The 15,219-nt window shown below is 47.9% G+C and overlaps 1 protein-coding gene across 2 annotated transcripts; it reads left to right on the top strand.

Moving 5' to 3' along the window:
- Nucleotides 1-2,212: 2,212 nt before the first annotated feature.
- On the top strand, nucleotides 2,213-6,753 carry PAX4 (paired box 4). 2 transcript variants are annotated; one of them, XM_017873814.1, is made up of 9 exons: nucleotides 2,213-2,359; nucleotides 2,665-2,880; nucleotides 3,202-3,277; nucleotides 3,881-4,006; nucleotides 4,231-4,313; nucleotides 4,670-4,739; nucleotides 5,566-5,621; nucleotides 5,888-6,029; nucleotides 6,358-6,625. In XM_017873814.1, the coding sequence occupies exons 1-9, from the start codon at nucleotides 2,240-2,242 to the stop codon at nucleotides 6,498-6,500; spliced, it is 1,032 nt and encodes a 343-aa protein (XP_017729303.1). In that variant the 5' UTR covers nucleotides 2,213-2,239; the 3' UTR covers nucleotides 6,501-6,625. The 2 variants fall into 2 exon arrangements, with proteins under 2 accessions (XP_017729303.1, XP_017729304.1); XM_017873815.1 differs by having other exon boundaries at nucleotides 2,235-2,359; nucleotides 6,579-6,753.
- The last annotated feature ends 8,466 nt before the right edge of the window (nucleotides 6,754-15,219 follow it).

The following is a 15,219-nucleotide window of genomic DNA, read 5'->3' as shown; positions in this document are numbered from 1 at the left end:
TGTGGTGTGGCTATTGGGAATGGGGTTTCTGTTTGTGAGTTGGGGCATAATGATTTAGGTTTGGAGATTATTTAGGTTTGGATACTGAACCTGCATCCCTACTGCTCCTTTGAACTCTGGTCATGTAGGAGAACTGAGTCCTATCAAGGATTTAGGGTTTGGCTGATATTTCGAGCTCCTTCATCCTGTCTTGCCACAGCCCTTTACAGTCCCTGCTTGACTCTCCTCTCCCCATTGTTTTTGTGGCAATTGCACAAACATGAAGTAGGGGCGGGAGCAGAGAAAGAGAGCCCAGGATTAGGAGCCAGAAATTGTAGCCTCTGGTGAGGAACTGACTTCTGAACCTTGAGTTGTATTCTCTGGACAGCCCCTGACTTGTGGGAATGCCAATCTGTGCCTCAGTTTTCTCTTTGGAAAACCTCTGCCTTACTTCCCAACTTTTTGGAAAGATGAGAATTTGAAGGGGTCTGTACCTCTACCTACCTAGAAACAAGTGAGTAAAAGCCAATTTAGCTACTGAACTTAATAAGTAGACTCTAGATTCCAAACTCCTTGTAATTCTTTGTTTCACCGGAGCTAGTCTCCTTTCTCCAGTTGCTCTGTAATCTGTTGGAGAGCAAAGACTTTACACTTTTCTGTTTACTGCCTTCATCCTGAACACCAGCAGTGTGCTCATGCTTAATATCTTATTCAGCATATACCTGCAGATGAATTAACTGAGCTCAGATGGCACACTTATTACAAGAAAGTTCTATGCATAAGTTGTTCCTTGGGGTGACCTCCAGCACTACCAGGGTTCAGGCATGAAAGGAGGCATCTTCAACTCCCATTAATTACTGATGAAAGTAGAAGAGGTATGGTGGCCTGTGGGACCTGTGTCCCTTGCTGCTAAGAAACTCTCTTGGGCTCATGACGGTTTCTGTATTCATCAGCAGACAGTCCTCTCCTGCTTCCCATTCCCTTCAATATGTCTTTGATAAATGTTAGTTGAATGAATGAGTGTCTGATACCATAAAGGTGGTCTCTGAAATTGAAGCTTCACTTTGAGATCTAGAACTCTTCAGAGTTAACAGGAATGAAGAGTCTCAGCAGGTTAGAGATGCTCAGAGATGTGTCTCCTAGGAGAAGCCGGCTCTTCATGCGTGTTCATCTCTATGCCCAGTGTGTAGGACGAGAGCCTCAATGCCTTGGTGGGGTAGAGCTGAGTCCCAGTTTCTTCAGAGCTTCCTGGAGAGTATAAAAAACAGGAGCACGTCTTTCTGAAGTGCAGCATTTGGCTGGGCATTTTGGAGAGCCCAACTGAGGACTGCATAATAGTGAAGGTGGACCCCTGAACTTGAGGACCCCAGAATCTCTGGCTCAGGTGTGTCATCCAGGGCTGAGAAACTTAGGAGCAGTTGGAGACAACAGCTGTCCATTTGGAAAGCGGAAAGCTTGAGCATTTGAAAGCATCATCCCTTTCTACCTCCCCAACCTTTTGTAATGAATGTGTGGGAAATGGGAACCCTCTCAATCCTCCCAGCCCCTTATCAGGACTTCAAGAAAGATCCACTCCTCAGCCAACCTGCAGTGTTTTAGTTTTTATCACACAAAGGTTTAAATTAAAGGAATTAGAATTTTCTAATTTTAGCCAACTCACTGGCAAATTTTAGAAACCTGACCCTCTATCACAAAACACTACATCCCAGGACCATTTCAAGCAAAAGACCTCACCCAAACAACCCCCCCGTTATTGCAGAGAGCCCCAAGCTGAAAAGGAGCTCCTAGAAGGAACTTCCCTTCCAAGGCTACTCTGCTGGAGTCTCATCCTTCTGAGGAGGGTTAGCCTGGAGCATGCAGCAGGATGGTGAGGAGCCTAGGGGAAGTGGGAAGACACGGAGGACTACAGAGACAGGGGAAGACCTCAGGGCTTTGCTTCCATCAACTGTTTCATCTGCTGTTGGCCAATGTTCTGGAGAAGTTTTTTCCAGCCCCTCACTTCCTGCCCTGTCCTGCTTCCCTTAGATCAGGAGAGTCAGAGGGTATGGGCAAGGAACAAAGACTCACCCATGAGCCAGCTCTCAAAGAAAGTGGCTTGCGTTGACAGCCTGGGGGCAGCAAGGATGCAGTCTCCCAGGAGAGGATGCACTCAGTGTTGGGAAGCCAGGCTGAAGGGGCCTGAGTGACCCTCTCCATATGTGGGCAGGGCAGTGGGAGGTGGTGTGTGGATACCTCTCTCTCATGCCCAGGGATCAGCAGCATGAACCAGCTTGGGGGGCTCTTTGTGAATGGCCGGCCCCTGCCTCTGGATACCCGGCAGCAGATTGTGCGGCTAGCAGTCAGTGGAATGCGGCCCTGTGACATCTCACGGAGCCTTAAGGTAATGGGCCAGCATCTTTACCCAGTGATGGGGACAGGAAGCAGGGAGAAAGGGCTCCTCTGAAGGCAAGAGCCTGGGGCTGTTGCAGGCTCTGAGGGCTTTTGGGACTTGGGTCACTTCCTGGGAGACCCTCTTGGAGGTTGAAAAGGGGAGCTTCAGACCCTCAAAGGTGAGGCTGGACTCCCAACTCCATGGCCTGGTCCAGTAAGTCTTGGCTTTGTCTTGTAGCCTCCTCCTGTCCCAGGGACACTCTCCCTCCTTCTGCCCATTGTGCCTCACCTGTCCCTGCTTCTCACCTTACTCAGGTATCTAACGGCTGTGTGAGCAAGATCCTAGGGCGTTATTACCGCACGGGTGTCTTGGAGCCCAAGGGCATTGGGGGAAGCAAGCCACGGCTGGCTACACCCCCTGTGGTGGCTCGAATTGCCCAGCTGAAGGGTGAGTGTCCAGCTCTCTTTGCCTGGGAAATCCAACGCCAGCTTTGTGCTGAAGGGCTTTGCACCCAGGACAAGACTCCCAGTGTAAGTACCCTTCCCTTCCAACACTGGGGCTGGAAAACAGGCTTTCTGGGGAGACAAATAGCCTTTCTTATTTGGCAATGTGGGCATCCCAGGCTGGTGACAGGGCTCCTGGGCTCTTCTCACCCATAAGTTTTTCTTTTGAAAAGTGGTGGTAATAAGAGAATTGGGGAGGAGAAAGCACAGAGAGAGAGAGAGGAGGCTGCCCTTGGGAACAATGTGTGGGTGGAGACAGACAGGAAAAAGGATATTAAGGGGAATGTTCTCAGGGTATAGCCCTGGGTCTGAGCACCATCTCTCCACTCAACACCCCGACACTCCTAGGTCTCCTCCATCAACCGAGTCCTGCGGGCACTACAGGAGGACCAGGGACTACCGTGGACACAGCTCAGGTCACCAGGTGGGTCTTGGAGTTGTCCCCAGGGCTAATCAGAGCCAAATCTCCAACATTTTGTAGTTCTCAAAGCCTTTTCTCATTCTTTCTTGGATCATCTTCACAACAACCCAATAAGGAGGACCAGGCAGTGAGTCTTATTCTCTCCTAGCAGAAGAAAATTGACATCCAGAAAAGTGAAGTGACTTACCCAAGGTCACCAGCTGGTTGATGGCAGGCCCTGGAACAGAACCCAGGTCCCCCAGCCCCTGGATTCACAGGATCTATTGAAGAAGAGGCAGGACTGAGTCTCATACCCTCCCTCTGCTCTGTGCATAGCTTCTTAGAGCATCATTCATGTTCTTTGGGACCACACACACCTGGACCAAGCCTGCTGCTGGTCCCTCCAAAGCCCCGCACGTTAAGCATGCACCCCACCATGGTATTGAGAACCCTTTCCACCAAGTGACCCTGCAGTGACCTCTAAGTAACTGTGAATGCCCCACCAGCTTGGCTCTGCTCTTCTACCCATGGTGAGACACCCAGCTGCAACCCCAGGGACTTAGGGACCCCATCTGACCAGAGGAATCACCATCACAAACCACCACAGACTGTTGTCTTCCCTTTCAGCTGTTTTGGCTCCAGCTCTCCTCACTCCCCACAGTGGCTCTGAGACTCCCCGGGGTCCCTACCCAGGGACTGGCCACCGGAATCGGACTATCTTCTCCCCAAGCCAAGCAGAGGCACTGGAGAAAGGTGCTGGGCTGGGGCAGATGGAGGGTCAGAGAGTCATCAGTGTGACACAGGGACAGTGGCCCTGAGGCCTGTGGGCAAAGGCTGAGAGGTACAGGCTGTGAGTGCCCCTGCCTTGAGGAGGAAGGTAGTTTGGGGTTGTAGCAGGTGGGGAGTGTTGCCTGAGGGGAGACCCATGTCTTGCTCCTCTCCCGGTGCTCTTACTTTGTGAGCCTCAATCTCCACAGAGTTCCAGCGTGGGCAGTATCCTGATTCAGTGGCCCGTGGAAGGCTGGCTGCTGCCACCTCTCTGCCTGAGGACACTGTGAGGGTGAGTGAGCTCTGCAACACTGTGCACAAACCACAAGGAAGAAGAGTCTGTGCTGGCCAGGGCTTTGGGTTCCAATGAGGTGAAGAGGGGAGGTGAGAAGGTGGAAACAAACTTGTTTGGAGCAACAGAGACGAGACCCTCCTTGTTCACCTTCTGCTGATTGCTCTCCTCTCTTCCCCAACCCAAACCTTTGAGTTGAGGAAGGGGCCAGAGAACAAAAGCTAGAGCATGGAGGGAGGATGTCAGGCCCAAGGAAGGGCCAACATTCTGAGTTCAGGCTAGGAACATGTGGTGAGATCAGCAGGTGACAGGCAGCATAAAGTATAGCCAGCTGCATTGTCCCTGTCCTCGCTCAGGTCTGGTTTTCCAACAGAAGAGCCAAATGGCGCCGGCAAGAGAAGCTCAAGTGGGAAATGCAACTGCCAGGTGATTTCTCTGCACCATCATCCATCTGCCTGCTCATTCATCCATCATCCATCCATCCATCCATCCATCCATCCCCCATTCATCCATCCATTTATCCATCCACCCATGTATCCATCCATCCATCCATCCATCCATCCGTCTATCCATACATCCATTCATCCATGCATCATCCACCCAACCATCCACCCAGGTACCCATTTATCCACCCATCTATCCATGCATCCATCCATCCATCCATCCATCCATCCATCCATCCATCCATTTATCCATCCACCATCCATCCATCCATCCAACCAGCCAACCAGTCACCCACCCACCTGCTCACCCACCTATCTACCTATCCATTTATCCATCCATCAATCCACCCCATTCATCCATGCATCTCCCCATGCATCCATCCATGCATCTCCCCATGCATTCATCCATCCATCCACCCATGCATCCATCCACCCACCCATGCATCCATGCATCCATCCATTCATCTTTCCATTAATCTATGTATCCATCCACCCATCCATCCAACATTTACTCAGCATCTCCCAAGTGCCAGACCCTGTGCCAGATGCTGGGCACACACAGTTCCCGTTCTTAAGGCTGCACTGTCCCCAGTACCATCACTGGAATTTAATCATTCTTCTCCAGTTTCCCAAGGACCTGTCTTGGGGAAGAGGACAGTTTTGGGTTAAAATATCCATCTCCTCCCACCCCTTCTAGAAGTGGTTGTTTCCTGGAACCTCCTTGCATCCAACCTTCCTGCCTCTCACCACACTCCTCCCATCCCCGGCCCCAATTCCTCCTTCTGAGTGGATTCACTCTCATTTTATAGGTGCTTCCCAGGGGTTGACTGTACCAAGAGTTGCCCCAGGAATCATCTCTGCACAGGTACTTGGGAGGAGAGGGGAGTCTGTGCCGTGGGAAGACTGAAGGGCTCACGGGCTCTCCCGTTTCTGGCCTGAGTCAGGATCTCTGGCTCTCTAGGGCCCCACAGAGTCCATGTTGAGAAAGTACTATCCCCAAAGTCTACTATGTGAATGGTGCCCTCTGCAGTTGTGCAGGATACAACCTGGGTGGCAGGCAGCTCTGGGGTCCCAGCGTTCTCTACTGGAGGCATCACTGGAAGCTAAGGTTCTTCTCTTGTTTTTTTTCAGCAGTCCCCTGGCAGCGTGCCCACAGCAGCCCTGCCTGCCCTGGAACCGCTGGGTCCTTCCTGCTATCAGCTGTGCTGGGCAACAGCACCAGACAGGTGTCTGAGTGACACCCCACCTAAAGCCTGTCTCAAGCCCTGCTTGGGTAAGAATTCAGGCCAGGCCTCCGTTCTGCAGGATGTGGGGGAGGGCTGACTGATCCAGCCTCCACGAGAGCATGGATCTCCACTGGGGGTCATCAAAGGAACCTCAATACAGCTTTCCTCATTATATGCATGGTCCACAAAGTTAGGGAGACTAGTAATCCCTGAGTCTATGGTATCACTGACAGCCATAGCAGGTAAGGGTGTGAGATTGGGATTCAAGTGTGTATATGCAGGGTGGGAAACTGATGTCTCAGTCTCTCTCCCACAGTGACTTTGAGAGGTGGGATGGGAACAATAACCCCAAGCTCTCTCTATTTGTCCCCACAGGCCACTTGCCCCCGCAGCCGAATTCCCTGGACTCAGGACTGCTTTGCCTTCCTTGCCCTTCCTCCCACTGTCCCCTGGCCAGTCTTAGTGGCTGTGAGGCCCTGCTCTGGCCTGGCTGCCCACTACTGTATGGCTTGGAATGAGGCAGGAGTGGGAAGGAGATGGCATAGGGAAGATCTAATACCATCCTGCCCATTGTCCTTACCATCTTTCCCATATAGACTGTGGCTCCTTCCTCCTTCCTGTGATTGCTCCCTCCTGTGTGGACCTTGCCTGGCCCTGCCTCGATGCCTCTCCGGCACATTACCTGATTGGAGGGGCTGGTGAAGCAACACCCACCCACTTCTCACACTGGCCTTAAGAGGCCTCCACTCAGCAGTAATAAAAGCAGTTTTTATTAGCAGTAGTTCTGTTGTCCATCATGTTTTCCCTATGAGCACCCCTATGCCCACTCTAATATTTAACAATTATAGACAGTTTGCCCTATCATTTATTTACATCTATGTATCTTACCCTCTAATCTATGCATGTATGTATGTATGTGTGTAGGCTATATATGTATCTAAACAATGTATTTGTCAATGCATCAATTTATCTACTCTATGTATTATGTATGTATCTTTATGTGTATTATGTATGTATCTATCTTGGTTTTTGGGGGTTCATATGTCTACATGTATGCACATGTGTGTGTGTGTGCACACACACACACTGATATTATATCATGGCATTTTATTCCTAAATCTTCCAGCATGCATCCCCAAAAAACAAGAAACTTGTCTTACATAATCACAATATTATATCCACATCTAAGAAAGTTTACTGTAACTCCTCAATCTAAGAAAGTAGACATTCATTCCCTAATTGCATATGTATTTTTGTCATAGCAGCAAGCAGAGTGAAATGCCATTTTTCATATTTTGCTTTCCATTTATATGTGCTTTATTTATACATGCTCCAGGGGCATGTTTGCTTCGTTCTTTGGGCAGTGAGTTCTAAATCTTCTCAATTCTGTCCCTTCAAATAAAGGTCTAGGCCCTTCCTGAGAAGTCTCAGGATGTGGAGAAACAGAGGAATATGGGGGAAAGGAGGTGAAGAATGGGATATTCGAAAGGAGGATAGGCTTATCCTTCCAAATTCTTTCCCTTTTGAAAAGCAGGGAATGGATAATGATGGTGCAATGCTGGTGGGGATTGGGGGGTGTTGTTTACTCCTATCTGGGATGGGTACTGATCCAGAAGATGTCATTCAAGAGGCCTCTTCATTATCAAATACCGTGCTGTGCTGAGCTGTGCTGTTCTGAGCTGTGCTGTTAAATAAGTAGCCACCAACCACATGTGGCTATTTAAATGTAATTCACATTAAAAAAAAGAAGAAGAAGAAGAACAATGCAGTTCTTCACTCACACTAGCCACATTTCAAATGCCCAGTAGTTACATGTGGCTCGTAAGGACTATAGAGCATTTCAGTCATTGCAGAAAGTTCTATGGGACTGCACAGCTCTAGAATGAAATTTTGAGGGTAATAGAGCACATCCTGCTCCTGCCTTGCCTTCTCTACTTTCCAGCTGGAGGTCCTGCTAGGCAGAACAGAAACAGATGAGGTTGACAATCTACACAGTGCAGTCTGAGAACAAGCATTCATTCACTTCAGCAACAGGACCGACATCGGTCACTGAAGGAGCTGTCTCAACTAAGGCCTCATGGTTGTGATGGTAGTGGCAGCCCATCTTGAGTCACTGCTGTGAAGATGCTGGCTTTAAAGGGGGAGGCACGGCTGGGGTTGTGCGCTTTGCAGGGACAGTGGGAACCCGGAACAGGCAGGAGCCATGCCCCCAACAAAGTTGGCAGGGTGGGAGCCCAGTGCTCCTGGACACAGCTGCAGCTGCCTAGCCGTGGCTCCAAACCCAGGCATCCCTGCATTCTCAGGGACCCAGGAAGCCCCTGCCCCACAGGCTCAGAAGTGTCTGCTCCCACTCCCCAACTTCTCCTTGCCCCCAGAGCCCACTCGGGTGTGGAGTAAATTTGTGGCTGCACCTGGGCGCTGTCACGACCTGGCTGGGTGTGTGCATGCTCTGGGTGGTACAGAGACACACCAGCCCCCCTACCACCTTGGCCCCCTCCAGACTTTGGGTGCCAACAAGTGCAGGAGAAAGGCCAGAGGGAGGGGACCGAGGGCATCTTGGTGTGGGCCTGCAGGCATCTCTTAGGACAAACAGCCTGGGTGCCATGGATAGCATGTTGATAGTGGGAGGCAGGCAGGTTCCTAGATGGAAAGGGGCAAGTCCCCAGTGAAACCCCACCTTTAAGCCAGGAATAGCCTGAAGCCTGGGGGCCAGGCTGCCAGTTCTGGGTGAAGTAGGAGGCCCAGAGTGAGGACTTCACTGATGACCCTTTGGCCAATCGGATGGTGCTCTTTCCAGACCTACCCATGGCCACCTATGGACCAGTCAGCACACACTCCTCTCTTCTGAGCCCATAAAAACCCCAAGACTCAGCCAGAGTCACACAGACATCGGGACTACCAGCTATGGGAAGGAGCTACCCATCTCAGGCATCCTCAAGTATTTGGAATGACCTGCCGGCAGAAAGGAGCTAACTACTTCCTGTTCTGGAAAGGAGCTGTTCTGTTGCTCAGAGAAGCTCCTCTCTACCTTGCTTACCCTCCAGTTGGCCACATACCTCATTCTTCCTGGACATGGGACAAAAAACTCCACATCCACCAAATGGTGGGACTGAAAGAGCTGTGACACAGACAGAACTGAAACACCCACACACACACTCTCACCATGTTGTGGGTGATGAGAAAGAGAGAAGAGCTGTGGCCCTTCATGGACTCCAGACCTAGGGGCTCCCCAAGCCAGGGCTCTGGTACCCTCTTTGGGGCCCTGCAGTTCCTGGCATCTCCAAGCCTCCAGGCACCACTGCATTCTCCAGCACCTCCAGTGGATGCTGCTTGTGGTCCTGCTGAAGCCTTGCACAGAGCCGGCATCTGTACCAGCACCTGGAGCTGCCTGCCCCCGACAGCCGGGATGTCTGACTGTGCACAGTGGCTATACCCCCCACTTGTTCACACACCCCTCACTGCTCCACTCCTGGCTTGCTCTGGGCAGGTGTGGGATCCAGGACAGTAGCACAAGCTGAGTGCAGCCTGCCACGCCGAGTTTGTGGAATGAGCCCAGCAGCCTGAGCAAAACTCAGGCAAAGGCACCACCAGCCACAGAGGTTTCCAGCCAGAAAAGCAACACCTGAAGGATCCCATGACAGTTGGCCATGTGGGGAACAGGGCATAAGATTGTGTGTGTGTGTGTGTGTGCCCATGCATCTGAGTGTGTGCAGTATTCCCCCCTTTATCCATGGTTTTGCTTTTTGGGTTTCAGTTACTTGTGATTAACGGTAGTCTGAAGATATTAAATGGAAAATTCCAGAAATAAGCAACCCATTGATTTTAAGTTGCATGTCATTCTGAGTAGCTTGAGAAGTCTTGCGTCTCCATGTTGTCTATGCTACCTGCTCACTAGTCAGTAGCAGTCTTGATTATCAGATAATTGTCTTGGCATTGCAGTGCTTGTGTTCATGTAACCCTTATTTTACTTAATAATGGCCCCAAAGTGCAAGAGTAGTGATAGTGGCATTTGCGATAATCATTCTATTTTATTATCAGTTATTGTTTACTTCTTACTGTGCCTAATTTACAAATTAAACTTTACCCTAGGTGTGTATGTATAGGAAGAAAGAATATATGTATGATATGGTACTATCTGTGGTTTCAGGTATATGCTGGAAGTCTTAGAACACATCCCCTTCAGGTAGCTGGGGGGATTAGAATGCTGAGGGAGAGATTCGGCATTAAATGACCTCCAAGGTCCTATCTCTCTGAAAAGTGTATCCCACTGCACATATGTGGATATGAAATTTCAAGGTTAATAGAGCACTATCTTTTTTTTTTTTTGAAACAGGTTATTTCTCTGTTGCCCAGGCTGGAGTGCAGTGGGGCAACCTCGGTTCACTGCAGCCTCAACCTCCGGGCTCAAGCAATCCTTCTGTCTCAGCCTCCCAAGTAGCTGGGAGTATAGGAGCACACCACCATGCCCAGCTAATTGTTTTGTTTTTAGTAGAGACAAAGTCTCCCTGTGTTGCCCAGGCTGGTCTTGAACTCCTGGGCTCTAGTGATCCTCCTGCCTTGGCCTCCCAAGGATTAAAGGCATGAGCCACTGCACCCAGCAAGTGGCCTATTCTTAATGCTTTCTAGGAAAGGAAATGCCCTGAACTCCAGTGTTCTACTTTTCACTTACCTCACCTATTACTGGACTGAAATTTTTAAAAAATTCTTTTATATCTCTTGAGGGGTGATATACTTATAAAAAATAAAGTCATTTTCCTCTATCCAAACTGAATCTCTCTCATGTTCCAGTTTCAGCCTTTTGTTGTCAACAGATTTAAAAATCAGACATTCATTATGGTATGGGGCAAATTTTCCAAAGTGGGGAATAGGCAGCACTGTTGGTATTTAAGAACACTTCAGGCGGCGTGTGTATGTTGATTCAAATAATATTGAGTCAGAAGTGAGAAAATTATTCCCTTTTCAACTCCCTTTCAATTCTGATTGTATCAAGGAGAAAGTTTCATTTTGGTCCTAGTCTTTGGTGTCACTTTAACAGTTGTTGGCCGGGTGCGGTGGCTCATACCTGTAATCCCAACACTTTGGGAGGCTGAAGCAGGCTGATCACTTGAGGTCAAGAATTTGAGACCAGCCTGGCCAACATGGTGAAACCCCATCTCTACTGAAAATACAAAAATTACCTGGGCATGGTGGCAGGAGCCTGTGGTCCCAGCTACTTGGGAGGCTGAGGCAGAAGAATTGCTTGAACCCGGGAGGCGAAGGTTGTAGTGAGCCCAGATTGTGCCACGGCACTCCAGCCTGGGCGGAGTCAAAAAAAATAAAAATAAAAAAGTTCTTCATCTCCTTTATTAGTAAAGGGTAAAGGGAAAAGGAACCTCAGGCTCTGAGCCTTGGGCAGGGAAGAAAAGTTTAACTAGGATTTGGTATCATCACTTTATTTTCATTATACAGGTGCACCTTCATTATTTTAGTGCACTTTGACTTTGCTTTAGTGCATTTCACAGATACTGCTTTTTTATTTTTTGTTAAACAAATTGAAGGTTTGAGGCAAGTCTGTTGGTACCGCTTTCCTAAGAGCATGTGCTCACTTTGTGTCTCCATGTCACATTTTGGTAATTTGGTAATTCTTGCAGTATTTCAAACTTTTTCATTGTTATCTGTTACGGTAATCTGTGATTAATGATCTTTGATGTTACTATTGTAATTGTTTTGGGGCGCCACAACTCACACCCATATAAAATGGTGAACTTGGCTGGGTTGGTGGTTCACACCTGTAACCTAGTACTTTGGGAGGCTGAGGCAGGTGGATCACCTGAAGTCAGGAGTTTGAGACCAACCTGGCCAACATGGTGAAACCCCGTCTCTACTAAAAATACAAAAATTAGCTGGGTGTGTCGGCACGTGCCTATAATCCCAGCTACTTGGGAGGCTGAGGCAGGAGAATCCCTCGAACCCAGGAGATGGAGGTTGCAGTGAGCTGAGATTGCACCACTGTACTCCAGTCTGGGTGACAGAGCGAGACTTTGCCTAAAATAAAATAAAATAAAATAAAATAAAATAAAATAAAATGGTGAGCTTAACTGATAAATGTGATGTGTGTTCTGACTGCTCCACGGACTGGTCCTTCCCACTTCTCACTCCCCCTCCTCGGGCCTCCCTCATCCCTAAGACAACAATATTGAAATTAGGCCAATGAATAACCCCACAATTCCCTCTTAGCGTTCAAGAAACGACAGCCACACGTCTCTCACTTTAAAGCAAAATCTACAAATGATGAAACTTAGTGAGGAAGACCTGCTGAGAGCTGAGATAGGTGGAAAGCGAGGCCTCCTTTGCCAAACAGTTATTAGCAAATTGTGAATGCAAAAGAAAAGTTCTTGAAGGAAATTAAAAGGGCTACTCCAGTGAACACACAAATGATAAGGAAGTGAAATAGCGTTATTGCTGACAGGAGAAAGTTTTAGTGGCCTGGATAGATCAAACCAGCCACAACACTCTCTTAAGCCAAAGCCTAATCCAGAGCAAGGCCCTAAACTCTCTTCAATTCTATGAAGCTGAGAGAAGTGAGGAAGCTGCAGAACAAAAGTTTGAAGCTAACAGAGGTTGGCTCATGAGGCTTAAGGGAAGAAGCCATCTTCATAACATAAAAGTGCAAAGTGAAGCAGCAAATGTTGATATATTATAGAAGCTGCAGCAAGAGCCAGAAGATCCAGCTAAGATCACTGATGAAGGTGGCTAAATGAAACAACAGATTTCAATATAGATAAAACAGGCTTCTATTAGAGGATGCCATCTGAACTTTTACAACTACACAGAAGTCAATGCTTGTTTCAAAGTTTCAACAGACAGCTGTTGACTCTCTTGTGAGCGGCTACTGCAGCTGGTGACTTTAAGTGGAAGCCAGTGCTCATTTATCATTCCGAACATCCTAGGGCCCTGCAGAATAATGCTAAATCTACTCTGCCTGTGCTCTGTAAATAGAACAACAAAGCTTGGATGACAGCACATCTGTTCACAGTGTGGTTTATGGAATATTTTAAGCCAGCTATTGAGACCTACTGCTCAGAAAAAAGTATTTATTTTAAAATATTACTGCTCATTGACAATGCCTTAACTGAGAGGTCACCCAAGAGCTCTGATGGCGATATACAAGGAGACTAATGTTGTTTTCGTGCCTGGTATCCTAACATCCATCCTGCAGCCTGCAGATCAAGGAGTAATTTTGACTTTCAAGTCTTATTATTTAAGAAATACACTTTATACGGTTATACCTGCCTTATATTAGTGATTCCTCTGATGGATCCAAGCAAAGTCAATTGAAAACCTTCTGAAATGGATTCACCACTCTAGATGCCCATTAAGAACATTCATGATTCATGGGAGAAGGTCAAAATATTAATAGTAACAGGAGTTTGGAAGAAGTTTATTCCAACCCTTATGGATGACTTTGAAGAAGCCAGCACTTCATTGGAGGAAATCACTGCAGATGTGGTGAAACAGCAAGAGAACTAGAATTAGAATTGGAGCCTGAAGATAAGACTGAATTGCTATAATCTTGTGATAAAACTTGAACCGGTAAGGAGTTGTTTCTTATGGATGAACAAAGAAAGTGTTTTTTTTTTTGTTTTTTTTTTTTTTTGAGGCAGAGTCTCTTGCTCTGTCACCCAGGCTGGAGTGCAGTGGTGCGATCCCAGCTCACTGCAAGCTCCATCTCCTGCGTTCACACCATTCTCCTGCCTCAGCCTCCCGGGTAGCTGGGACTATAGGCGCCCGCCACCATGCCTGGCTAATTTTCATATTTTAGTAGACACAGGGTTTCACCATGTTTGCCAGGATGGTCTGGATCTCCTGACCTCGTGATCCACCCACCTTGGCCTCCCAAAGTGTGAGGATTACAGGTGTGAGCCACCGCACCTGGCCAGAAAGTGGTTTCTTGAGATGGAATCTACTCCTGGTGAAGATGCTGTGAACGTTGCTGAAACGACAATGGAAGATTTAGAANTTTTTTTTTTTTTTTGAGGCAGAGTCTCTTGCTCTGTCACCCAGGCTGGAGTGCAGTGGTGCGATCCCAGCTCACTGCAAGCTCCATCTCCTGCGTTCACACCATTCTCCTGCCTCAGCCTCCCGGGTAGCTGGGACTATAGGCGCCCGCCACCATGCCTGGCTAATTTTCATATTTTAGTAGACACAGGGTTTCACCATGTTTGCCAGGATGGTCTGGATCTCCTGACCTCGTGATCCACCCACCTTGGCCTCCCAAAGTGTGAGGATTACAGGTGTGAGCCACCGCACCTGGCCAGAAAGTGGTTTCTTGAGATGGAATCTACTCCTGGTGAAGATGCTGTGAACGTTGCTGAAACGACAATGGAAGATTTAGAACATTACATAAACTTAATTGATAAAACAGCAACAGGGTTTGAGAGGATTTATTCCGATTTTTAAAGAAGTTCTGCTGTGGGCCAAATGCTATCAAACAGCATCACACGCTACAGAGAAATCTTCCGTGAAAGAAAGAATCAATCAATGCAGCAAACTTTATTGTCGTATTTTAAGAAATCACCACAACTACCCCAACCTTCAGCAACCATCACCTTGATCAGTCAGCAACCATCAACATAAAGGCAAGATCCTCCACTGGCAAAAGATTATGACTCACTGAAGGTTCAAATGATCATTAGCCTTTTTTTTTTGAGATGGAGTCTCGCTCTTTTGCCCAGGTTGGAGTGCAATGGCGCCATCTCAGCTCACTGCAACCTCTGCCTCCTGGGTTCAAGTGATTCTCTTGCCACAGCCTCCCAAGTAGCTGGGGTTACAGGCATCTGCCACCACACCCAGCTAATTTTTTGTATTTTTAGTAGAGATGGGATTTCAACCATGTTGGCCAGGCTGGTTTTGAACTCCTGACCTTAAGGAGATCTGCCTGCCTAGGTCTCCCTAACACCTAACGCTAGGATTACAGGCATGAGCCACTGTGCCCAGACAATCACTAGCATTTTTTAGCAATAAAGTACTTTAAAATTAAGGTATGTACATTGTTTTTAAGACATAATGCTATTGCATACTTAATAGACTACAGTATAGTGTAAGCATAATTTATACATGTCTGGGGAAACCAAAAAATTTGTGTGACTTGTTTTATTGCCATATTTGCTTTATCACAGTGGTCTTGAACTGAACCCACAATATCTCTGAGGTATACTTGTATTTATTTTTATACTCATTTTCCACTTCTTAAGGTAA

The sequence above is a fragment of the Rhinopithecus bieti genome, unplaced genomic scaffold (genome assembly GCF_001698545.2).
Source record: "Rhinopithecus bieti isolate Rb0 unplaced genomic scaffold, ASM169854v2 scaffold_7683, whole genome shotgun sequence".
NCBI lineage: Eukaryota > Metazoa > Chordata > Mammalia > Primates > Cercopithecidae > Rhinopithecus > Rhinopithecus bieti.
The sequence above is the reverse complement of the archived record's forward strand: the minus strand, read 5'-3'. Positions and strand labels throughout refer to the sequence as shown.

Excerpts from the sequence above, each read along its gene's own strand:
- PAX4 (XM_017873814.1), top strand. The coding sequence starts at position 2,240 with ATGAACCAGCTTGGGGGGCTCTTTGTGAATGGCCGGCCCCTGCCTCTG. Across the intron at positions 4,314-4,669 it reads TGCCTGAGGACACTGTGAGG|GTCTGGTTTTCCAACAGAAG; the intron begins GTGAGTGAGCTC and ends GTCCTCGCTCAG. Across the intron at positions 4,740-5,565 it reads GTGGGAAATGCAACTGCCAG|GTGCTTCCCAGGGGTTGACT; the intron begins GTGATTTCTCTG and ends CTCATTTTATAG.